Raw genomic sequence first — 25,496 nt, forward strand, 5'->3', positions numbered from 1 at the left:
AATCACCCTTCTGCAGTCAATTTTTGATGCTTAATCCTTTCTACACCTTCTATTATCTAATTATATATGCATCATACACTTCAGCACTTTGTGAAAAAGTACGTACCATTAACATCTCATCCCACAGCTTTATGAAGTCAAAATTACTCAAAATTACCCTTCCCCCACATAGGTAAAAGCTAAAATTCCATTACTTATTTGAAGAAAGGCTAAGAAATGTATTAACTTCTTTCTCTGAAATGCAGATTCAAACATTCGACATTGTGCATCAGCGATGGCCCTCACCGAATCTGATGAAAAGATACTATTGTGGCTTGCTGAAGTACCATGGATTCTATGTACACACAGCATCTCCTGTTTTACCTATTATTTTACTTTTATACCTGCTACACTGGGTCTGGCTTAGACAGCTTTCTCATAGCAGCTCCTAGGGTGCTACAACTGGTGTAACCTGGTTGACAAGATTTTACCTGTTTCACGATGATCACCACCACGTTACAGATGAAAGTAAGACTGTTCAAATCCTGTATTACAGATCAGCTTTCAGTGTTTACTCTTTTGCTCAAATAGAAGCAGCAGTGCTCTATGAACAGAAGAATTTGAATTCCAAATAAAGTGGTAACGTGAAACTCTCAGCAGCTCAGTTTGAAGCAGAGCCAGGAGTTGGACTCCATGATCCTTGCGGGTCCCTTCCAACTCAGGATATTCTATGATTCTAGTATAGTGTCGACACACTTGGTGAATCTGCATGACAGTATTAGTGTTTAAATTGTAATTGGAGTTGCAGCTTCTTTTCCTAAAGTGTTGGAAATATTGATTATGAATTAGAAACAAACATTTTTGTACTGAACATCAAAGTCAACAGAACAAAACCTGGGTGCACAGCTGGATATTTTGTATAAACAAGCCTATCTCTTTATAGACAGCATATCTTTCTTACTTTTATGAGCTATTAAAACCTTTAGAATCAACCTTATCTTCTCTTTCACAGAGTATCTAGAGTTTGCCTGTGAGGCAGAGGAGAAAGGCATTCTGGTAGGCATAATTTTCATTGTTCAAGTCTTTTTTGTGTGTGTTATTTTGTTGTTGTTGCTTTTCAAACTGAGATTTTCAAATAAGTCTCCAAGCCTTAAAACTGAAAAAATTATTCGGAAACCCAGTCACAGGTGGTTCTTACGCCCTAATTACAGTGCTCACTGCTTTCTCAATTTCTCACCCATCAGAGGACACACATCTCTTCTCACATAAAGGGGGAAGGAGAACATCTGTGACTGAGTGTGATAGTGTTAACAACAGAATTTAATTGAGAAACATTTTTGCATCTCACATTAGGTGTGTCTCTTAGTTACGTGGTATGTTCACGGCTGACAGGAAAATTATGCCTTACATCTGTACAGACGTGTAAATGCCTCATTAAGTTTAATAATTAGATGTTAGAAGGGTAGTTCCACAAGAAAAACTTTGCTACTGAAAAATAGAAGTGACACAATGAAACAACACTGCAATTGTATCATCACTGACCTTGCCGAATTAATTCACCTGTCCAGAAATATTTTTATAAACATATTAATAATGAATTCTACATTGTAAAAAATGTATGAAAAATGTATGTTACACCATGAAAATACTATGAAGTAGCCCATGAAATTAGACATACTGTATTTTGAGATTTCAACTCAATTCAACCTGAATTTGTACGTAAATTTACATATGACAGAGACGAAGCAGAAGGTGGATGAGGAAGGACACTCCTATGAAACACGACACATAAAAGGAAACCTTTTACAACCATTTTTTCCCCAAAGACTACAAGTTATCATCTTCAACATATAAGAATCAATAGTATATGACTGATTGCAAGGTGTTCTCTAGAACTAACACACAAACAAAACCACCACTTGCCTGGATGTAGCAAAAGACAAAATATTCCAACAACAAAAAGCTCCCAAAAACCTCAGTCTTATAGCTAAACAGGGATTATACAGCTCTGAGAAACCAAAACATTATCAGCCTTCGCTCACAATGAGAAGGCAGTTAGACAAACCAAGTACAACCTTCATACTAGCCAACTACATATTTTGACACACAACGTTAAACAAAAAAATTAACCAGTTTATTATATTTAACATATTTACAAAATATTAAAAAGTACTGTAACTCCATCATTGCATGACAACAAAACCTCCATACAAGCAAAAGCAGCACATGAAAGAGACACTCCAGAGTATTTAGCAAGTCTTTGGTACTCAAAATACAGTTTAAGTTGCAGCATTAACTCAATTAATACAGGGCATTAAACACAGACAATGTGTAGATTTATGCCACAAAAGTAAGTTTTGCTATGGCTTTCATTCTTCTCCTAGGTCGATTACGGGATTCACGAATTGCTTAAACGCTTTACAGCAACTTCAGGATGAAGAGACTACTCAAAATAATTCTAAAACCAAGCTGTCAAAAATGACTGACGTGTTTTTTAACTCACTGAATTAAATTGCCTCTTCTCAGGACTATACAACAGCAAAGCACTGAACACTTCACAGATCTAGAGCCTATTCTTCTACCCTTTGAGCAGACAAAACTGTGAAAGATCAGTTTTGTCTACTTAAGGAATATAGGATCACAATAGAACTGCAAGGCAAAACATGATCAAAGAGTATACCCTAGACTACACTACTGTACAGATAATTTACAAAATGTTTTGTGCACAATGTACATATTTACAAATGCTCTGAATTGTTCCATCAAGTAATATAATTAACATAATCACAGTTTACATAATTTTGAGGTAAATCCTTGAAAAGTTAAGAGCAGAGTTTCATCGGAAAGGCTGAATCTCACAAGTGCAAGATTTCTAATTTGCAGATCCTCACTTACACCTGGTCACAGCATTGTATGCTAGATGTAGCAAATGGGTAAGATGGTTGCAGAGAGGAGGGGATTTCTGTCATCCTTTGTGCTGTGCTTGGTTCTTCATGATGGCCAGAAGGAGGCCAGAAAGAAGCAGAGATTACTGGGGGCAGCCAACGAATCTAAAACGCATACTACCACAGATTCTGTTCTGTGGATGGACAGTGGACATGATGCTGCTTGTAGAGTGGGAAAACTTGCAGTGTTCAATTGTGCAGTGCACACTAATTGCACGACGCCTATGTGAGAAGGGGACAGGGAAAAACAAAGAGAATGGGGAATAGAATGAATTAACTTTCTTGATTAGACAATGTAATCTTAGAAGAAAAACACATTTAAGAGCTTTACTTTCTCAGAAGTTTTCAAACTGGGTTAGAAATTACGTAAACATTAGAAACTGCACATCTGAAGGCATCACCCACATTTCTTTTAATTTACAGCACTTCTGACACTACAAATACTTCAAATTACTGCCTCACCCAAGGAGTAGACGCCACTTTGAGGCCTGATGTTTCAAGCTAACTAATCTGTATACATTGTTCCTTGCGGATATTCACAATACCGCAACAAGATCACTCGCTGCTTTGCCATTAACGTCCTAGAGGACAAGAGAAGAACAAGCACGCTAAACTCTGCGAGTCCTCTCTGCATTACCATGGAAGAGCACAAAAGGTGTCAATCTCCTAATTAGGAATAGAAGCTCCTGTCTAACCATGAAAAAAAACGTTTATAGTTGGAAGCATCAAAAAGTTTAACTGAATCAACCATGAGGTTAAGATAAACAATTTTGTTCTTGAAAAGTAAAATTATCTTGCATCAGTATATCCTGCTACAGAATAGCACTACAATATTTAATGCTAATGCTTAGAATTTTAAAATGAATCTTGTCATAACTATCCTTGGTTGCACTTTTATGGTCAGCTGCTTAAATGAAAAAACTCACAAAACAGCTGGAATAATAAGGAAAGATTCCAGAATTCCAGCTTTGTTGATTTTTCAGGCAACACCTTGTCAATACACCTTTTTAAAACGCTCTCTTTAAACAAATTGTTAGAACATTTAGGCAGGACCTCAAAGAATTCAGTTAGCTAATTATATATGCATGAATGCTACTCATATTCACTACATTTGTTTCCTTCAGGTGTTTTTTTGTTTTGGGTTGTGTTTTTTTTTTAGTGTAAAACTGTTTAGAAGGTGATAAGTAAGGTAGTTTGATGTTTCACGACAAGTCCATGCCTACTGGAATGACTGAACTCTGTTTTCTGCATGCAGCGATAAGGAATAGTAAGCCTTCATCTCCTTGTACCATCAGATGTTAGTTAGAAGAAAATAGACTTATTAAACATTCAGCCATAGCTAGTATTCATGGTGTACTACAGGGAAAAATAAGAATAAATAAATTTGTTTTCCAGAGATCTTCTGGGAAGGCGAAGGTTGGACTTTGTACTGATCCCCAGTGATGGCAAAGTGGCAGGTTGTTTCTTGCACAGCTCTGGGCAAGGTAATATTCTGTCAGCACAAATTTCGTTATAAATCCCAACATTAAGACTGGAAGGTTCAGACAGACAAAAACGCTGCTGCTTAAATACTTAACAAGACCAGTAACACTTTAAAGTTATTAAATTTTACAATCCCTGAAATTGCTGGTCAGCAGAGGAAAATTTAATTCATTCGTCCTCTTCAACATAAGTAGATGGAAACCAGCCCACCTAAAAAGAAAAAAGCACAACAAAATACATTTTTTTAATGGCCAAACTAGGTAAAAGAATGGATCTGTTCAGTAAATGTAAGAACAACATTACAAAGTTAAACATGACTGACCTGCCACAGTTAGATTGATTACTCTACAATAATTTTAAAAGAGTAACTTATAGATATGATGATTTCAAGACTAAATGCCTCCCCACTTGAAAAAAAAAAAAAAAGAAAATACACCTTTGCCCAAATTGGAGGTCTATGCATTTAGGAACAAAAACAGCTAGAAAAGTCAAGAGCAGAAGTAGCTTTTACTACAGACAGAATGCTGCTACCTTTTGAACATGCAGATAGGCAGTTAAGTGTTTCACAGGCTTCGGCCAGGTCCAGAGAATCACCTTACAAAGGAAATAGCGACCGATTCCATTGCATTACATGGAGTTAGGTCCCGTTGCTGACAATGGGACTTTTAGATTAAACAGAACCGGAAGGCAGAGATCAGTGTTTTACACTGCATAACTTACAAACTTATCTCTATTCTGAAATTAATGATGTGTCAAATAAGGATTATATTAGACATACAGAAAAGCAATGTTGTATTATTGTCTTATCTATTCACTTCAGTTTTTCATTCAGACTTTATTCTTAAGTTAATTTAACACTGACGAAAGACCTCAAAACCAAACCTAGAACATGACTGGAAGAAGTGATTGCATAAGCATTTTTTGAGACTACATTACCAAAGTATCTACAGCAGTGATCTCATGATCTCAAGCCCGGGCTGTGAAAGCCATCAGAAGGAATTCTAGTGTACAACAGGGTGTCCTTTAGGAAGCCGGTAACTACATTGGAATTAGATGCTCCATTTTCTTTGACATGTTAAGGATATGGGATGATCACTTCCTTCTCATTTCTTCTTGCCTGACTGCTTTCACTTTAAGATCATAACCAGTTCCACATACATTTAGAAAAATCTCTAAATTGCATAAAGCGCTAAATCTGGACGTATGCTCCCTCATCTTCTACTGGACTTGCAACTTTTGTTTCCAGTGTCCATACGGTTCGCTTTCCTCCAGCCCATTTATAAAACAGGAGAAAAAAAAGGCATTCCTTGACGTTGCAGCTCAGCTCTTCAGACAAGTAAACAGCAGCCCCAAACTCTCCTGACTAATGTGCATTAAGGAGCAATACAATAAGATTGAAACAATATATAGTCTTTGTAGGTCAGAACTGAAACCTTATTTCCATGCATTCAAAGCCATGCAAGTCTCAGAGTGCAGTATGAAGTGACTTTGTAAAAAAAACACTACTAGATGTATACACCACTTAATTGGAACCTTTTTTTTTTTTTTTTTTTTTTTTTTTTAAGAGATCAAAAGCAGAAGCCTCTTAAAAACCCATAGCTGATTCCACAGCATTATAGTCTAGCAGAGAGGTGGCAATCCTCCTGCACTAAACCGCAAACCAGACTCTCAGCACCAGGAACTCAAAGAGATCTTGAGGTTCTGACCTCCCTCCCCCAAATCCACATGCGACATTTCAAGAAAAATCAGCAGTAGCTCTACTATTAATCCTGGTTATTTTCCAACCATATTATCTTGTCCAAATATTCAGGCTGGCAGGTTACATTAAATAACCAATTAATTTAGATGCTGGGAAAGCTACCTGGCCAGAGTGCTGCCTGGCTACTACGAAGTAGATGAGAACATGTTGCATCTCGTGTATTTAATGTACAAAGAAGGTTTACAATATAGGAACACACCTTTTTACAAAATCACCCACAGTGAAGGCAATACAAATAAGACAAAAACAACGTACCCTTCCGTTTACTTCACCTCTCCACCAGCCATTCGCACTCATCTTTGTATAAATTTTTACAACGTCCCCTTTCAATAAGGACAGCTCTCTCATGTCTCTTGCACAGAAGTCATACCTGGCTATGGCAATGCCTATCACCTTTGGGCTTAACACTGAAACAGAACAGAAGTTGGTATTATTAGAATTTGTTAATTGACAGCTAAATAAGGTAAATAGCATTAATGTAAAATATAAGACCATGATTTCATGACAACATATACTGACATTAACTTTACGGAAATATGAAAGCATCTGCACTAAAGATATCAAGAAGGTTTAATTGTAGGTGAATGGTAAAAGTTGAAGGGATTAATGCTTTGTTATAGTTTGTTATTATTAGAAAAAAATAAAATTTAATAAACCATAAAAAAAATAACTTTCATCCCCCAAATTGCTAAATACATTTGAAATTATTGTATTTTTGTGTTTCATAATAAAACTTGCTGCCAGCTACGTGCATCAACATATTTTACTGGTCACTAGTTTCTTTCCAAACGAATTATTAGCAGTCACTGTTGGTTTACATTTACTCCTCTAATGAAGCAAAACAGAATAAGGTGCTGTTCCTTCAGAAACAATTCCTCAGTTAAATATTAATGCACATCAAATTGGAAGTTAACATCAGCATGAGAAAAAAAATTAAAGTGTCCACAGCAAATTTGTATAGATCATTTGTTACAACCTGCATGAACACCAGCTAATATAATCTCACTCTTTTCAGGATTTTGTTCTGTAAATCACCAGTGAATCTGCTCTATGAATCTCTCAACAACAAAACAATGCTTGGAAAAATTTTCCTAAGTTTCAGTGAAATTATTACCTACAATATTTAACCTACATCAGTATGTAAGGATTTTGCCAATGTCAAGCACAGATATTTTAAGCAACAAAGAGTTGTAGAATATTTTAAAGTAACAAACGTAGGGAAAAAAATCTCATCTGAAGACACCCCTTCGCCAAAATCTTCACCCTCTTGTAGAATGTCCTAACTTGCATAATAACCCCTCAGCCCCCTCAAAGGCAGCTAAGAGATAATGATCAGCCTAGAAAAAACATCTACTACTCTCACACTTTAAAATTTGAATATTTGGCCAAAGCATTGATATATAAAAACACACACACATATATATTAATGCCTTTTATTTTGCAGTTTTCCACTGCACGTCTTTGTAGGTAGAAATTTATATGCACAAGCCAGCTTCCATCTGAAAAGATTTCAAAAGAATTTTTTGTATAGTCACAAGGGATGACTTCATTATACCGTACATAAAATCTTTTTTCTTCCCCCCCCTCAGAACCCTTTCCAATTTCTTCGAATTTCCCAATTGTCTTTAGGAAATAGCAGTAAGAATAGTTTTCACAGTGCTCATGTTTACAGTGTGATGCTGTTGTAAAAATCTAGGCCATGTATTAAGTGTATTGAAGTTCAAACATACTTTTTCCCCTCTACGCAAGTCAGCTGTAGACACTACTTGTTTAGATCCTGACATCAATATTATGTCCTATATCTTCTCAGGATTTCAGTAATCAATTTTGCAGGGAAAGAGCACAGCACAGGCAGAAATTGTTTTGAAGAGGAAAATAAGAAAGGAGTTACTGGTTGTAGTGTAAGGAACCATTTACAAGCGCAGCAATATCACTGCTGGATTTGCAAAAGCAAATCTCCCTGCAGAAGCAGGGAGTGATTCTGGGGAACAGCGTATCACTACGTATTCTAGAAAGGAGGAAAACGAGCAAGAAAGAAGGTAACATGAGACAAAGATGAACAAATTTGAGAAAAAAAAAAAGAAGGAAAAAATGACAGATGAAAATGCATTGACGAATAATGAAGAAGGAGGGAAAATACCAAGGAGAACTAGGGTAGAAAAATAAAGTAGGGCAGATCTGGGGAAAAGGAGGAGGACTCTTTTTCAAGTTGTGACGCCAGCGAGGAAAAGATGACAAAAGCAAAAAAAAATCAAAAGCATAAAGCCTTGAGACAGGAAGTAGCAGAATTTAGGTTAATTTAGAATTCAACATCTAGATTTTCAAATAACAGATGTTTGTTACAGGAAATATATGAAAGGAAGCCAGTCAATTAGGGAATACAGGAAAATTCCCAGTGTTTCTTTTGGAAAACTATTAACCCTATCTCTCTGGTGACAGTCACAAAAAAACTTGCACAGAGATATCAGTCCTGAAATCCCAATCCAAGCTGTCCCTGCATAAATCTTGAGAGAAGACAGCATGCAGAAAGGACACCCATACAGATTGGAAAGAGTAAAAACACTGAGTGAAGTAAAGAAGGATGGTGGCTACAGAGAATAAGGAAGGAGAGAAGGGATTAGCAGCAGAGATTGATGGAAATAAAGTGCCCAACAGGAGAATGTGAAGAAAAAAAGAAGTACCTAGAAAAAAACAAAAGCTATCAAGGAAGGAGTAATAAAAAAAAGATCTTGTATATTAGGAGGGAGATACCAGGATAATGAATAGAAAACAGACTGGAGAAATCCAAGGGAAGTGAATAAAAGGTACATCTGTAAATGGGAAAAACACAATTTTGCTTGATCCAGCCTTTCCTTCAGACAACAGAAAGAAGACTGGGAAATGTAGTCAGTTTTGTCTCACACTGCAGTATACCAGACAAGTTTCGCACTGACAGTGAGATAGATGGGCTGCCAACAAATTTTAATACTAGCTTGGTCCAACGTTGAAGCCACTAGGATGCAAACAGAAGAGGCTCCATGGGATTAGCTCACATTTCTGCCTGTGCTTAAATTCCACAAGAGTCTTAGCCATATCCCCCAAGGGTTGCTCTTCTGTATTAGCCTCCATGCGCCTTGAAGCCACATACATTTTCCTGAACTGTTTAACCAAACCTCAGTTCTATTATGCAGGCATGGGCAGCACCTCCAGTAGTGCTCAACAGCCAGCTAAACTCTTCTTGCGTGTTACCAACTTCCACATATCAGCAGAAGTAAGACAGTTCTGAAGATACATTTTTGAAAAAAAAAAAAAAAACTTAAAATATCATGAAAAAAGTATTTATTTAATGTAAGCATTTTTTGCGTATTTTAAGAGCATTAATAACAACATACGAAGTATTGTAGCCTATCAAAACATGAAATACTATTCAAACAGGTATATAAGCTTAAATCAAGAATTACTATTTAGTGTCTTCCCTTATTATTTTGCACTTGTGTAAAGAAATACTTCACATAGCACATTGTGATACACAAGACATGGAATCCTTACTTATTTTTAGTTATTTATGAATTTTCCAAACAAGTAGTTTTTCATAGGGGAAAAAAAGAAATATTATTTGTTGAAATCATATGTGGGATTGTGTGATAGGCTCAAAGTAACACTGAGCCTTGATTTCTTGATTGCTGGTCTGTCATTGTAGGCCAATTCATGACTTCCCCCCTACCCCATGGAACACAAAACACAGTAAGAGTGCCTTTATGATTAAGTATCATGCAACTGAAGGAGAGACAGGTCATCTTTTTATCCCCGCCCTGAAGGTGATTGCCACATGCTCACAGTACTCACCTGCAATAAAGTACCAAAACTTAACTCCTTTGTGTTTTGTGACTAAAATAGGACTCAAGAGCTTCAGACATTCTAGCTGAATATTATGACCATAGGATAAACAGCTCTGCCAAAACAGCCTTCTATTCATCCTTTCTACAGATGTATCCCTTTATGTAAATAAATGTTAAGTGGAAGAGTGCCTTACAGCCTGTATTCTCAGTCAATGCTGTGACTACTGAAAGGGAGTAAGTATCTGTCCTCCAAAAAAAACTGTAATATAAGGACTTATATCTTTATAGATAGGAACCGAAGAAATGAACTCAAAGAACAGTACATCAACTGAGCACCAAAACATTCAAAAGCAGCAAAGGACGTTGCGTATGAAGATCCTAGCATGAATCAAGGGAGGACTCGCTGGAGGCACTCTCAACACAACTAAACACACTAACCATTCTACTCCGGAACTGCCACCTACATGGGTTTCCCTCTAGAAACTACAGAGCGCCTTCAGAATCCTCCTCAGAGCCCTAAGCAATTTAGACCACCTTTGTGGGACAGAAATAAAACACACCGATTCACATCTTCTAGCCAGACTTTGATTACGACTGCATCTGGATTCGTGCATGCTAGCTACCTCCCTTTCCCCAATGCAAGAGCTGGCCTCAGTCCAGATTTGCAGAGCTTAGAAATCCCTCTATCCCGTGTACATGGAAGCCAGTACACGGAATGACAGTGAATGCTGCTATATTATCAACAAAAGTACCTCCTGCTCTATCTTCCTCAAAGGCATTTACCTTCCCACTAGAAAAATCCCATTCAAATTGTCCAGCAGTTCAGTTCACATCTTTGAAGACTATGTCTTAGAGACCAGAACAAGTCGTAATTGCACTAGTACATTAATTGAGACTAGTGCTGCTACTACTACTAATTCAAGCATTTTTATGCAGTCTCACTTTAAAATGTTTGCATTTATTAAAGCCAAAGAAGGTTAAATGAGAATCAAGAAAACAATATTTGGAAACAGATGGATAAAATTAATAGACCATGTTAATGCAGAATTTAAAGAAAACACTTTCTACAAAAAAAGACTACTATGCTCTAAGACATTTCTGCAGTATGATTTGCTGCAGGGATGGGACGAAAATATTATTTACCTACAAGCACTGAAATTTTTAGATTTGTGCAACAGAACCAACACATTAAAATATAAAATTTATAGATGCCACAGTTACACAGCAAATTAATGGTCAATTAATTGATCACTGATTGGATCTGGTGCAACTAGTGAGCTTTGCAACAGCTATTCAAACTCCTTTACTGTAACATACACTTTTTCACAAGTTTAGGAGTTTGATTTTTGTTACACTTCAGGAATAACACGCAATAACTCTGGTTCTGGACTCAGAAGAACTGAAATATTAAATTCGTCCCTTCCCTCACATGACACACAGAAATAAACAGAAACAAATTTAGAATATAAAAGCAGTAAAGCAGTACCTGACCAGAAAGGAGTGGAGGAAGGGGGAACAAAGCTGTAGTCTGGAGGAGTTACAAAAGAAAACCCACAGAACAAAGAGGGGGCTTAGAGAAAGAAAGAGAAAAAGAGACAAGCAAAAGAACATTGAAATATTGGCACAAGATTTAAATAATAGCTTTTTAACTATATAATTCATTGATAATAAGGAAACTAAGGTTCCCTACTAAGGATGTCTGGAAGGAAATTGACTATAATAACTAGAAAATTTGGATCTATGATTTAATTTTTAACAATTGCATTTTTCAAAGAGTAAGGTAGAAAGAAGACACTCATTCAGGGTTTCAGAGAAGCAAATTAAAACCGCAGACTCTTGCAGATATAACTTTTTTCTTTTTAATTTTGTGTGCCCCACTTCGTAAGAGTACAAAAGCAGACACTCATGCATATGAAAGAATTCCTCTTGAGCCCAAAAAGACTATAATCACACACCCTTAAGTAGGAACACAGTCTAAGTACCAGTTGAAATGGGGTCTAATAATATGCACAGGGAAAAAAACATATGCCTTTTGCCCTGATAACCATTAAGATCAATAGCAATTCCTCAACGGTACTGTCTAAGGACCAAACAGCGTTTCTCATCTTTGCAGTTCTCCCATACTTGAGGGAAAACCCTCAAGCAAACAAAAAAAGCCTAAGTTTGAACCAGGCAGAACCAGCACACCATCCCTACTCACTGTAACAGCTTCCACAGGTGAACATTAGAGATGTATGTGCATTACTGTCAACAAACCCAGGATGACCTGTCACCATATTTTTAAATGCAAAACTAGTTGAAATGGAGTTAAATGGCTACAAGTGGAACTACATTTTGTTGTCCTGTTCTCTCATTTTGCCACTCCTTTGAAGAAGCAATGAAGATCCATATCTTCATATAACATGCAAAACTTAAATAAGTTGGGATATTTGCTCCCAGCTGTGCACTTGGAAAGTCTGTCCTCAATTGGATAAATAGTCTAGCCTTTAAATAACACCCAATATTTAAAATGTATTTTCATGTACATAACCTATGGGTTAGTACCTGAAATAAAGAAATACAAAAGAAACATACGCCAGGGCTTCTTGCACACTAAAAAACTGCCTTCTGATCATTCACAGTAATGAAGCTTTCTCTGCCTCTAAAACTAAATGGATTATCTGAGAATGCATGAGGTTATCTGAAGAACATCTTTATACTGGACCCAGTAACCCCAGGTGACAACTCTGTGTGGAAATACATTATGCAAACCAAAAAGACAACTTCGCTCGAGTAGTGCGTCCATTCTTCGGGATAACTGCCTTTATTGCTACAGCAGCGTGATGACACTGAGCAAATCTATCACATAACTACATGCTAGATAGTACAAGGGGGGGGGAGTACCTGGTCCTTTCCTCTCCTGTCCATACACATCTTAATTTTTCAGAACTTTTCTCTCTGATATAACTGGCGGTTTGATTTTCTGCAAAATTCTAGTCCACTAAACCTGTGTGGGCAAGGAACTCCTATAAGACTTCTACAGATAACCAGCCTTTTCCTAAATGTCACTGGTAAAAGTTTTGGTGTTGGCCTTTGTGTATGATCTAAGGTGACACTCGTTTTACTTTACTTTTTCAACAGATGTCACATTTACACAGTTAATGCACGTAGAATGATATAATTAATGTACCTCCTTCCTAGTCTACAGGTGATGAAAACAGTCATTCAATATTTGGCATCATAATTTAGGTACATTTAAAACTAAGTTTCACAAAGATGCAGATTTCTCAGTTGTGCTCTGCATCAGCAGATTAGAATAAAATGCCAAGAACTATTTTTGCAGAAGGAATGTCAACTGTTCTTTTCCATGTTTGCCTTCATTTCATTAAAAGGTCGATCACTCCTCAAACCTAATGTAAGAATTAACATTTCTGTGTAGCACAAAAAAAAAAAAGATCATACTACACCTAGAAAAGCCTGGAACTGAAAAATTAGAAGTCATCTTAATTAACTTGAATTTCTATATTGAGAAAAGGAAATGTCTAACAGCTTTTACAACCATATTAAAAGTGTGTATTAAGTATCAGAATAGAGTGGATGACTTATCTAAGACCAGAAGAACTTCTAATTAAAATGGGAAGCAAAATTAGCTGTTTCCACAAAATGAAGATTTTGTTATAAAAAAAAAAATTAGATTCTAAAAGGAAAAGCAAATTCCTTGAAAATATAAGATGTTACAAAGCTATTTGTTAGGATTCATATCAGAAATTACAAATAAACTGAAACGCCACTTGATTCTTTCCTTCAATGAGCAAGGGAAAACTTGACAATTACCAAAAATAAATTCAATCCTTTCTCACATTGTTCTGGAAAGCAAAGTTAATTTATTATGGCCATTCAACTTTGGGACAGCTCAAAGACTTTGTCCGCAGAAAATGATACAACTCCTCCAAAGTCTACAGTACTTTATCTGATATTTTTCAGAAATACTTTCCCACTTATTCTGTCAATTATACATGCTAAAGACCAGCTGCTTTGAATAAGCTGATACCTTTTCAAAACATGTCCTCATTAAAACATTCAGATACACTGTCATGTGAATAGTGTAGTCCAAAACCCACTTTAATTCAGCTTCAAGCCAAGGAAGTCCATGGCATTCACTAGCTTCAACCTCATGCTTGTTAAAACGTGCTAAGTATGATATCGAGTAATTACATATCTGAAAAATGTGAAAGTGCCCCTCTCTCACTTTCAACAGCTAGGGTTTTTTGCATTCCAATTAGATGGGAAGAGGTCAAAGAAAACAGCTGTGTGGAGGTTGACACTCATGGCCAAAACAAAATGAACCCTAATGTCCAACTGCTGCCCTATGACTTGTTTCCTTCCTTAAACAAAACTGCATCCCAAAGTTTATCAACACCTTTTCAACTTCAGTCCTGCAGGGTTCACACAGCCTCAATACACAGTTATTTTAATATCAGCTTTGTAAAAACTAACAGGACAGTTGTAAAACTGAGCAACATGACTCACAGATGGGCTGCTAATCAGGGAAATTTTGCTTTAAAAGAAAATTTACAGGGACATGCTGACACCCTTTTAAAAGAAAACTGTCAAATGCATTAAGTGAAGTGTCATCCAGAGTAAAGCTAGGTAGGCTAGCAGAACTGTGGGCATCTATTAGGTTTTATACAAGTCTGAGAACTGAGAGTTTTTTGGTCAGTTTGGCTTAAGAGAAAGCCTGCCTTTCCTCATCAGTATGCTTTATAATATTAAATGGCTGAAATTTACTGTAGCAGAGATGCACTTTTTCATCCCCTTGACTAAAATGAGAGCATCCCACGTTCATTTCCATTGAATCCTGTGAAGCATGGAACAATTGAGCTAATGCTCCTACAGAGTAGTAAGTTGGTAGACAATATAGACATACAGTAACTGGTCTAAGAAAGGGAAGAAGAATTGTTTTTGCTGACATTCAGTAACAACCAAACAAATGCAAACAAAAACACGCAAGGCCTGTTGTCTCAACAAATAAAGCTTCAATGCTATGAGCCGGCAACAGATGAAGAAAGCACAGGAGATGGCAAGAGGAAGAAAAAAGCAAATAGAGATCACAAGGTAAAGGGAGAAAAAAATGGGACAGAAATCCACCAAGAACAGATATACACTGAGACACAGCATAGCAGGGAGAAAATAGACAGAACTCCTGGGAAGCAGTGAAAGAGAACAGAAACAAAAGGAATAAAGAGGAATTAGGATACAGAGACAGAGTAAATGAAATGCACAGAGACACAATGGTTTCTTACAATCACCTATCCTAAATTATCTTCACTTTAATTAGGGGAGGAAGAAAATCTCTGAAGCTAGAGAAATGTTATGGAACAGAGAGAAGCAAGCAAGTAAACAAAAGCTTACAAACACAGCAGATGAAAATAATTCCACCAGCTTCATCATCACAAAGACTAGACTGGACTCTATGGTCTTCCATAGAAGTCTTCATATTGTTAAAATCACCATCAATTCTTATTTCCCTGTTATTATCTGGTACAGTACAAAGATACAGCCACTGTCTGCAGAACTGCAAATCTAATATTTGCTCTTTGACAGAAATGGTATATATTTTCCAGAGGTGGGCCATGTGGTAATTTTTATCATTAACACTGAACTTGCATGTTCTAAGAATCAAGCCAGCTTCCACTTAAGATGTAATGTGTTAGAAAAAAGGATACCATGTGCATTGTAAATCTCTTAAGTTTACTTCTAAATTTCAGAACTTTTTAATTGCTATTTACATTGTACAGTAGTTCATTTACCTTTAGAAGCACACAGGCCTTTAATAAACATCTAAGGTTAAAGGGAAAGCATAAAAACAATTATGCTACGGTAAATCTAATAGGGTTGGGCTTATCTACGGAATTTGTGGTGTTATTGAGATCCTAGTTCATACAGCTGCACTACAAGACTGATTTATTTAAATCCTTTTGTAAGGATTAGAAATTGTCACAGATACTTATTAACACTTCAGCAAATATCCGAAAAAAATAGACAGGATGTGATTTATTCTCTCAACAGAATTCCTAATAGATTTTTGAATATCAAGGAGATTTTATGTTTGGCAGGAAGACAAACTTGCTAGACATGTTTATAAACCTCTTGACAGGTATGAATCTGCTTAGCTTAAAAAAATCCTAACTAAAGGCATTACCATATTAATTGGTTATATGTCAAAAATAGAAAATGAATATATTTAGGGTACCTTTCCCTTGTAATATTTATGATAGAAAATAGTACATAAATTTAAAATACTTACAGTTGCCACCCGTTCTGCTACTCCTTTGACCCGATGAGTTTTCAGATTCTTTATACGGAAACTGAAGAGTAGTATCCAGACTTCGAAAGCCTTCTTTGAGAGAGTGGTGCTTGTAGTACTCTACAAGTTCCTTCCAGAAAGGAAAAACAACGTCATTGGAAACTGAAATGACATCCTTTTCAAGATTCTGGTGTACAGTCAATGTCTGTTTTATAAAGTAAGGTTATTTGTATATACAACATCCCACAGAGGACATATATGAAAAAATCAAGTATCCTAAATATTTGTTCATTTTATACTTCAACTCATTCAACAATGTGTCATTTAATCCTTACCCTGGAGTAAGGAACACATTTATACAGTGAAAGCTTATTTTTCACTAAAATGATACATATATGCTTTTTTTTTTTTAATAGAACTTTATAGTCAGAGTCAACACTTACTGCTCCTTTGAGCCATGCTGAGCATGTATTTGCTACTCTCCAGTCAGGCTGGAGGCAATGTTCGTTAAGTATATAATGGCAACTGTCTGTTTTCACAAATTTCTTTTGCAATATGTGATATTCAACCACAAATGAATTTATAAGCACACAGACCCCAAATAAGCATGTAAGGCTTGCATATAAGGCAACAACTTGATGTGCAGATACATGGACCATATGAAAGTTTCAAGGTTCTGCCATTATTATTTTTCCCTCATACTGCACATTGCATAAAAAAATCCAGCATTTCACATTTTCCTTGGGCCCAATCCAAAAACTTCCACATTTCTTCATATACACATTGAATTGGATCACATAGTTTATGTAACCAAGGAGATAAATTACTTAAGTTTCTATTCTAAAGAAGGCAGCACACATCAAAATACTGACAATTCATGTTCTTTCTTTGCAACCTTCAACCCCTGTCACTGGCTCTTAGATTTGAATCAGTTCTAATAATGACAACATCATACAGTTTGTACAAGGAGCCTGGAATAAGATTAGAAGTAACCAGATAATTATAAGCAAACATATTTTATTTGATTAACGTTACCTCAACTGTGAGATTTCACTCTTCAGAAATGCAATTGCAAAGCAATATATTTACTGCAAACCCTTCACTCCTACCACTAACTCCCTCTATCATTCAATTCTAAATACTTACATTTAGATTTCTAAAATCAAGAGTTGACCAAGCCAAACTTAAGTCAAAATAAGGAAATTGTACTGTATTCAATCAATTCCTTGTAGTTCAAAAAAACCTAAATTATTAACCTAGATCAGTTCAGAGATATATTAATTCCAGCCAACAAAATTACTCCCAAATGATTTAGTCCAAGATCTACTGCCTAAATCATACGTTTGTGATAACAGACTGAAGTTTATCTTCCGAACTGAACTCTGGAACACTTTGCTTCCCATGCTGTGAGCTGTTGTATGTCTCCAGAAATGCTTCTAAAACAGTCTAAAGCTAAGTAAAATCTATACCTGCTTTAAACAGTTCATAATCACAGACTGCCAGACACGACAACTAAGCAGGAAGGCCAGGAGAATAAGAACTGTTTGCACGTTGTTACCTTGACATTAGCAATAGCAGGCAAGCCACAATGTCAGCAACCAAATTTTCTTTCACATAACACCAGGTACAAGAGACATTCAAATTACCAAGGCAACGAAGAGGGTCATTTTTAAGAAGCACCATTTAAAGTAAGATTTCCAGATAAATGGAAAAACAGTTAGTATGAAACTTATTTTATTACTTTTGCACCCCAAGTTTGAGAATTATGTGGACTGGGAAAGATAGCAAGAATATCAACTAGATAGATTCTATTAATTGGCAAAGTACGTAAAATAGTTTCAAATTAAGAATAAATTCGGGTCTTGATTCAGTTGCTTTTAAAACCTTCACTTTTAACACTAGAAACAGTCAAAAAACAACTGGTGTCTTAAACACTCATTACACAAATTAAAGTAGCAAACTTATGAACAGGTAAGTAGCCACAGCCCCTGCCTGTGTGGACAAGATTCTAAGAAGTCTGTCACATCTCTGTAATCCACACCAGCCTCGGAGCTGACTTTTCACTGTATGTCCTTAGGCATGCTTTACACACGCAGCACATTTTAATTACTCTTGTGAAAGTTTTTCAAATGTACTATGAAAACAACAAGCAAGAGCTGTTTTGCTCCATTTTTCCCCAAGCAATACAGAATTCTGTCACTGCAAATCATTACTTCGGGTTTCCACGACTGCTGGCTTGTGTCTCTTCTGCTCCCAATTCTACTCAAACTACTTTTGTTCCTCTCTATTTCCAGACACGATTACTTTCTCCTCTTGTATCTATCCAGGACAAAGCAGATGTTCCACAGCATATGCAAACAGTACTTATACTATCACTTGTCAATTTAACTCTCAAGGGCAGCCTTTATAATATCCTAAAACTGAGTTATGAAATTACTTTTTCCTAATTGAATGTTAGCAAGGCTGAACAGGTAGCAATGAGGCCTGAAGGCCTCTAGTGTAAACACTAGAAGTTTACTTTGTCCTCTCAGTTCTCTGATGGAACGCACATTCTTTTTGTTGCCTTTTTATCAGGGGGTTGTGTCCTGTACTTATTTTCTGATCCTTCAGTTCTATTTTGAAATATCCATGACTGCATAAAACTGCGTCATCAGAAGTAGTTATCCAGGCGGACAACTCCAGCTCACGTGCTTTGTCAAGATCTTAGTGTGGTCATATGTTTTGATCAGTTTCCAGGCAATTATTTATAGTGTTTGTAGACAAAGTAGCTACCTCCTTCATGCATTTGAGGAATGCCTCGATTTCTTTGTTGTTACCAACGATAAGGCCCTAGCATCCACAGCCCTAACACTAAACACTTCCTGGATTTTAAGTGCCAAATGATATCAGATTGTGGAAACGGGTTGGTGTATTTTTCATCAGGAATTTTATGTTCGTCCCATTCTAATGGGCACTTATTTGAATCAGGGTCACACAAAGCATAGATTTGTACTTTTTTTTAAACCACTTGTAGACTGTTCTTGTTTTACAGAGTGTCAGTGATTCAAACAAAATAATTTCTAAGACCTCCTAGTTTTAAAGCTTGTCTCCCTACTCTTAGGTTGCATTGTCTTTCATTTTACTTTACTGCTTCAGAGAATTTGGATATACATGCAGGAAGGCTGCAGTATAAGTGCAAACTAACTGATTGGACTAAACATAATATAGCGAATAAGCAAGCTCTTACAGTGAATAAGCAGCCACACATTGCTGTAATTTAGACTAGTTGATACTGACCCCAGATGACTATTCCAAAATGGATTTCTAAGGTATCAGCAGTTTTGACAGCCCCATTTTCCAGATACACTTCTTTACCCTCTCTCTGGTGTACCGTGACCAGGAAGACTAGCTCTCACGAGTTTTTCTGGGCTCACTGACACAGCTTCAACTTACGTCCTTCTCCCTCTGAACTCACACATCAATAGGCATCTTTCTGCTCCTCAGGACACGTAGGGGGGTAGGGGCAAGGAACCTTCACCTAACTACTTCTGAGGATCATTGTTATATAAACATATCCAAAAACATCAAATTCTGCTTTCAATATTTATCATAATGCTATAGTGGGCTGATGTATGGGATTCAAATTCCTCCTCTCATCCATACACCACTGCAAGGTACACAATCCAGCCCTAAATACATAATATTAAGCACATGCCACCATCACTTAAAGTTTAAACCATAAACACTTTAAAAAAAAAACTATTTGCAGGACATGATTCAAATCTCTCACCCCACAACCTTCTGCAATTCTACAAACCAAAGCAGCAGACACTTTAACAGCAAGTTACATAGAAATCACCCCTTGTTAAAAACCTAATCAATACTTACCATTAAATTTTTAAATTTTCTATTTTCTGCAATGTGGAAAAAGCCATCTCTTGTTAAAATCTTGATGTGTTTCACTTCGTTATTGTACCTGTGGGCAATGAATAACTTATGAATATAAATGTGTTTTTAATCAGAGGCAATCAATAGTTACCTGAGGGCCTGCCCCAGTAACACTATACAAATAAATTCTTAGGACAAAATGTATATCCGTGCCAAAACAAAGTTGACATCTAATTAACCAAATATATTTATTAAAGTACAGCTGAAGAGGTAATCTGTATTGAGAAAAGAAGTTTCAACTAATTGTTCTAATCCGGAATTCCCACATTTTGCTTGCTTTTAAATTCATGCTGATAATCAATATGAAAGCAAACAAGACCTTCGTGATAATTTCTGTCCATGGAATTTTATGGACATGTTTTTCTGAAATGCAGAGTTTTAACAAATGCCTACTGAAGAAAATGAAACATTCTTACTCACTTAAAAGAAGCAGATCATATCACATTTCAAACACTAGTTCAGTTTTACCCAACATATTATACTATCATTTTTGTATACCTGTTTGCTACACTAACATTATAAAACTACTACTTCTTACTATAAGTCCATGCATTTGTCAGCAAATTCAGTTTTCCTAAACTGACTCTTAAAGATGGTGTATGGTTATATAAATTGACAAACTTTTTATTTCTTTCCTTATCGATTTCAAATATCGAGTTATTTAAACATAAATGAAAACAGAAAAACTTTCTGTAGATCTTATCCTACTTACTTAATACTAATCGCATATTCTCCTGACTCTTTGGTTCTGTGCCGCACCAGGTAAGTGCTGTTTACTCTGTTAATAAGTTCACTCTCTGCTTGTAATCTTTCCATTGCTCCTGCAAACCTGCAACACAGAAAAGTAAAATTGTCTTTGAGTCCTCCCAAAGGTACAAAGATAGCTACCAAACATGCAATGCAGAGTCCTGATACTCTGCATGAGATGGTGATGTACAAACACATCAATTGGAATTGAATGCTAATTCCAGGACTTTCAATAAAGTGCAAAGAAGCTATGCAATGGGTGTCGGGAAATCCTTAGTTAGAAAAGGTCTTTTTCTTTGAGGATGGGGAGTGATAGAGCAGTGTGGTGGAGTTCAGCTGTCCAGCAGGGTAAAATCACCACAGAAGGTAAGACAAGTAAGTCACTGATTCTGCAGTCCGACTGCATAAGTAGATTTGTGCCCTTGTTCTGCACCTTGCCAGTTTAGGAGGGACTACATAAGAAGCTGTCTGTAGACACTGCAAAACTAGAGGCTAAGCTGTTAACTGAAGAGGGGGGAAAGTGACCTACCTTACAGGAAAATGATGCTGATTTTACCATTTTAGAAAATAATCTAAAAGCACTCAATGTCAGAGACCACTACTCTGAAAAATTTCCTGCTAATGTATCACTATCAGTTTAAAAAGATCTTAAAAAGAAGTTATTTTATCAAACACACCAGGAAGAATGCATTTTGAAGTTTATCACACAATACAGGACTTTTTACAGCATTTCAGCCTGAAGTAATTTTTCAGTTAAGTTTTACAAAATCTTAGAAAATCAAGACTGATCACAGTGATGTCCATTTAGAAACACAGCAAGTGTTAGAATTGAATTACAAATACAAAATTTTAGATGTTAAACATTCTATTTGGCTTATTGTGAAAAATCAATGTTTTCATCTGATTCTGATTTCACTTCACGCAAGCTAGAGGAAATCAGAATTCATCTCTAAATGACAAAGTATAAAACCAGTGAAAGAACACAACCGATGATTAATCTGTTCTCTCAGAATCAGCATGTGTCTTTTCCGGAGGTGGGCTGAATTCCAGTAAAGGGTTTGTTCACAACACTACATATACCCCATACCAGCAGTTAATTGTAGTTCTGATACACTGTCCTCTTACACTGCTAGACATGTGTGTTTGTTTTTAAGGAAAAGCAGAATTATTCACAAGACCAAATTTATTTAACATTAATCCTTCTCTTTAGTTACTTAGCATGTAAGATGTACTTGCATGCTTCATATTATACCGATCTCTTACAATTCCATTTCAGACCTCTGGGACTAAGGCTACAAACTTGTAAATAAAATGTCAAAATCATTAAGCACATTATTACGTCAGAAACACTTTTAGACAATGCATGGTGCCGTTTTCGTAAATTAAACTGTAATAAGCAGTTATCTTTCTATGACCACTTCTTTCAAAGAGATGCTTCTTATAAGATTAGACAATGACTCACCACAGTTGTGACGAATAGTCTACTGGTTTAGGAACCTAAGACAAAGGAAATACAAGAGAATGGAGATCAAGATGATTTTTTTCTATTCAGCACATAAACAGTATTGATCTAATACTTTATTCACATAAAACAAGAAAAAAGAAATAGACAATCTAATTAGTCTGGAATTCTATTTTAATTTTAAGAAACTTAAAATAAAAAGCAAATATTCTATACTCTTCTGGAATACCACAGAATATTTTAACCTTTTGCTGCTATGACAGATTTTTTTTTTTTTTTTTACTGTTTTTATTCATTTATTAACAGAACTGTCATACTTTTTCTTTTGACAAAGCCTACGTTAAAATTAGTACTTACAATAGCCTCATGGTACATTGTTGAAAAATACTTTAAAATTTGCAACAAATATACATTAACATTTACAGATTTCACTCCATGTTTCCAAGATTATGTGAGTCCTAGGAAGACTGTCTACTAGGAAACATAGTACATAATCACAGAGAGGTAACACTAATACATGGATTGTATTCTATGACTTCATTCATACCTTTGTACTTTGTTTTACTCTTGCACTATGGAATAAATTTTTAAAATGAAGCAAACTACAATCAGTTTGTAAAATGGATGTTATATGTATATATATGTATATATATGTATATATCTTATATATATAAGATATATACAGATACATATATCTCATGTATATAAGAATGTCTAGATAATTTTAATACATGCAAAATAGCACAATATAGCAGTCCTCACAAAACTCAGCATTTTATCTTTACCATCTCTCCACTGTTGTCTGATACGTCAGCATTATCCTTCTCCTCTAAAATAATTTGTGAGAAACTTGCAAGGTGCTAAAAAATTGATTTTAGTGGAAGCTTAGCGCACATTTTGCAGCCTTATAACCTACTGTCATATATTTTAAAATAAGTAGTTGTGCTTTTTTTCCTCAGTAAAACCAAAGAATGTTCTATTATTTTCTGGAACCTAATAAGGCAAAAATTACAGTATCATTCTTCTTACAATTTTTAATGATATACAGACTGTATTCATCAGAGACTTCCAAACACAGATTAACTCAGAAAGACAGTATTATACAGGCCCACTAATATGAAATACTTGAAATTTAAATTAATTATAACTCCCACTAGCTTGTATGCTAAATAACATGCAGCTATATACAGATGACCTCAGGTATCAACCAAGTGTTTTCTATGAGGTCGCTAGACCTGACCTTGAAGTGAAAAAAAAAAACACTACATACCGCTGCATGTTTAAGCACCCTATTCTGCAGTTACAGCAGCAACAGTCCAAAGGTAGTAAGCAAACTAAGATATAACCACTTACTCGAATGCCTCTCCATCCAAGATGTTTATGATAAAATTGTCAATTACACAGGACAGTCCCAAATGTACATTTTCTTTAAATAACAAGACAAGTACTAATATGGAACAGATTTAAGTTCTTTGCAATAAAAAAAGCATGGCCACATGCTCAAGTTTGCACAGCAGTACATCTATCCAGGTGTTAAAACAGTTACCACATTAGTCTAGTTCTTGGGAGAAAAGAGGAACAACAGACAAAAATACGTTACTCCCTAACAGCATAGGCAAAGGGCCCTCGAACAGCAGTACTGTAGTGCTGGTGGTATGCAAACCCCTCGGACGTGTAAGGGCCTAACACAGCTAGGTATTACCACTGCCAGCAGCAACGGCACTAGGTATTGCCACAACTACTGACGGGGTTACTAAAGCATTTCTGCCTCTAATGGTGAGACTTCGGTAAAAAAAATAGCACCTTATGAACATCCTGAGAAAGAATTTCCATGAGAAATATTTTAGTGAAGCAATCAAATGGGGTATTTCAAAGCCAAGGGAGCATTTGCAGACTCTTTACATGTTGCAAGATATCTCAAATAATAAATTTCATCTACAAAAAAATTGCACCATGAATGATTTCCATTATCCCCCATAAGATTAATTAACATATATTATCAACAGCAGCAGGAAAAAATAGTTTAAAAACAAACACCCTTCATGTGTCAAGCATCCCTGCTATGTTGGAAAGAACATACAAATTTGAAGATGGTTTTAAGGCCATGCTTCAGAGCAGTTAAACCATAGATGATTAGTCCTTTTCAATTATTTTCAATAGACCAAGATATACAACAACCATTGTTCACTGTCAGGAAATAGAGTAAAATCAAATGTTATTCCTGAAGCTCTTGGCTCACATTGTGCTATATATACAATACCTCAATAGAAATGAGGAAACTGTAGGAAAGCCAGGAAGGACCAGACGTTACTCTTTTAGTGTAGAAAATATCTAATGATATATACTACTTACGGCAAACAGGAAGAAATTGTTTATAGGTACATCTGTGAAAAGTCTGGAATATAGATATTCTGGAGCTCAGCAGTTTTTCATTCAATATTCATTCCTAAAGTCTTTTGAGATATGTATTTTATGCTGTTTCTGGGCATTTTTATATCAGCTGATTGTAAAGACTGTTAGACTTAATAATAATAGTAAAAGTTATAGCATGTTAAAAAACCTGATCGATGTTTCAGTTTCTTTAACTGCGTCATTTGTCATAATAACATGTTTATATTTCATCCTTCCAGGTTAACAGTGGTGAAGCATCAGTTTTTCTTTTTGGTCTGATCACGACATCAGTTGGTAACGTTTCATGAATAATATTTATTCACTCTGTAAAATTGTATTATTTTCAATACTCCTTTTAATAGTTTATTTCTGAACTTCGCAGCAAGTTTTATCACTGGAACGCAACCTTCACAACACCCCCAACAGCATTTTTCATAAGTCTGGATATCTCGCTTCCTCTGCTTTAAAGTATAGTGGTGGTTCCTGAAATGTTGCCGCAGTTGCTGTCAGCAATACTACAGTATGACTGACTGTGTGGCTTCAGGAACCTAAAGCCAATCCACAGCATGTATTGCCTGTGTCCAGCAGCACTGGTGGTGACACCAGGGCACAAGAAATCCACAACTTTTATAATAACCAAGGTATCTGGAGAAGGAAGCTAAGCTCATATAACATTTTCAACACCATTACAGACCTGTTC

At 36.0% G+C, this 25,496-nt stretch overlaps 1 protein-coding gene across 1 annotated transcript in view; it reads right to left on the reverse strand.

The window, feature by feature from the left end:
- Positions 1-2,094: 2,094 nt before the first annotated feature.
- The window catches only part of VAV3 (vav guanine nucleotide exchange factor 3), a 167,980-nt gene continuing 144,578 nt past the window's right edge, over positions 2,095-25,496 (reverse strand). The window contains exons 22-27 of the mRNA XM_040566157.1: positions 22,406-22,440; positions 20,909-21,025; positions 20,137-20,224; positions 16,270-16,399; positions 6,421-6,572; positions 2,095-4,616 (exon numbers count right to left, since the gene is read on the reverse strand). Coding sequence (XP_040422091.1) covers positions 4,575-4,616; positions 6,421-6,572; positions 16,270-16,399; positions 20,137-20,224; positions 20,909-21,025; positions 22,406-22,440 — 564 coding nt within the window. The 3' untranslated portion in view covers positions 2,095-4,574. The remainder of the gene's footprint in view (positions 4,617-6,420; positions 6,573-16,269; positions 16,400-20,136; positions 20,225-20,908; positions 21,026-22,405; positions 22,441-25,496) is intronic.

Source organism: Cygnus olor, chromosome 8, assembly GCF_009769625.2.
Source record: "Cygnus olor isolate bCygOlo1 chromosome 8, bCygOlo1.pri.v2, whole genome shotgun sequence".
NCBI lineage: Eukaryota > Metazoa > Chordata > Aves > Anseriformes > Anatidae > Cygnus > Cygnus olor.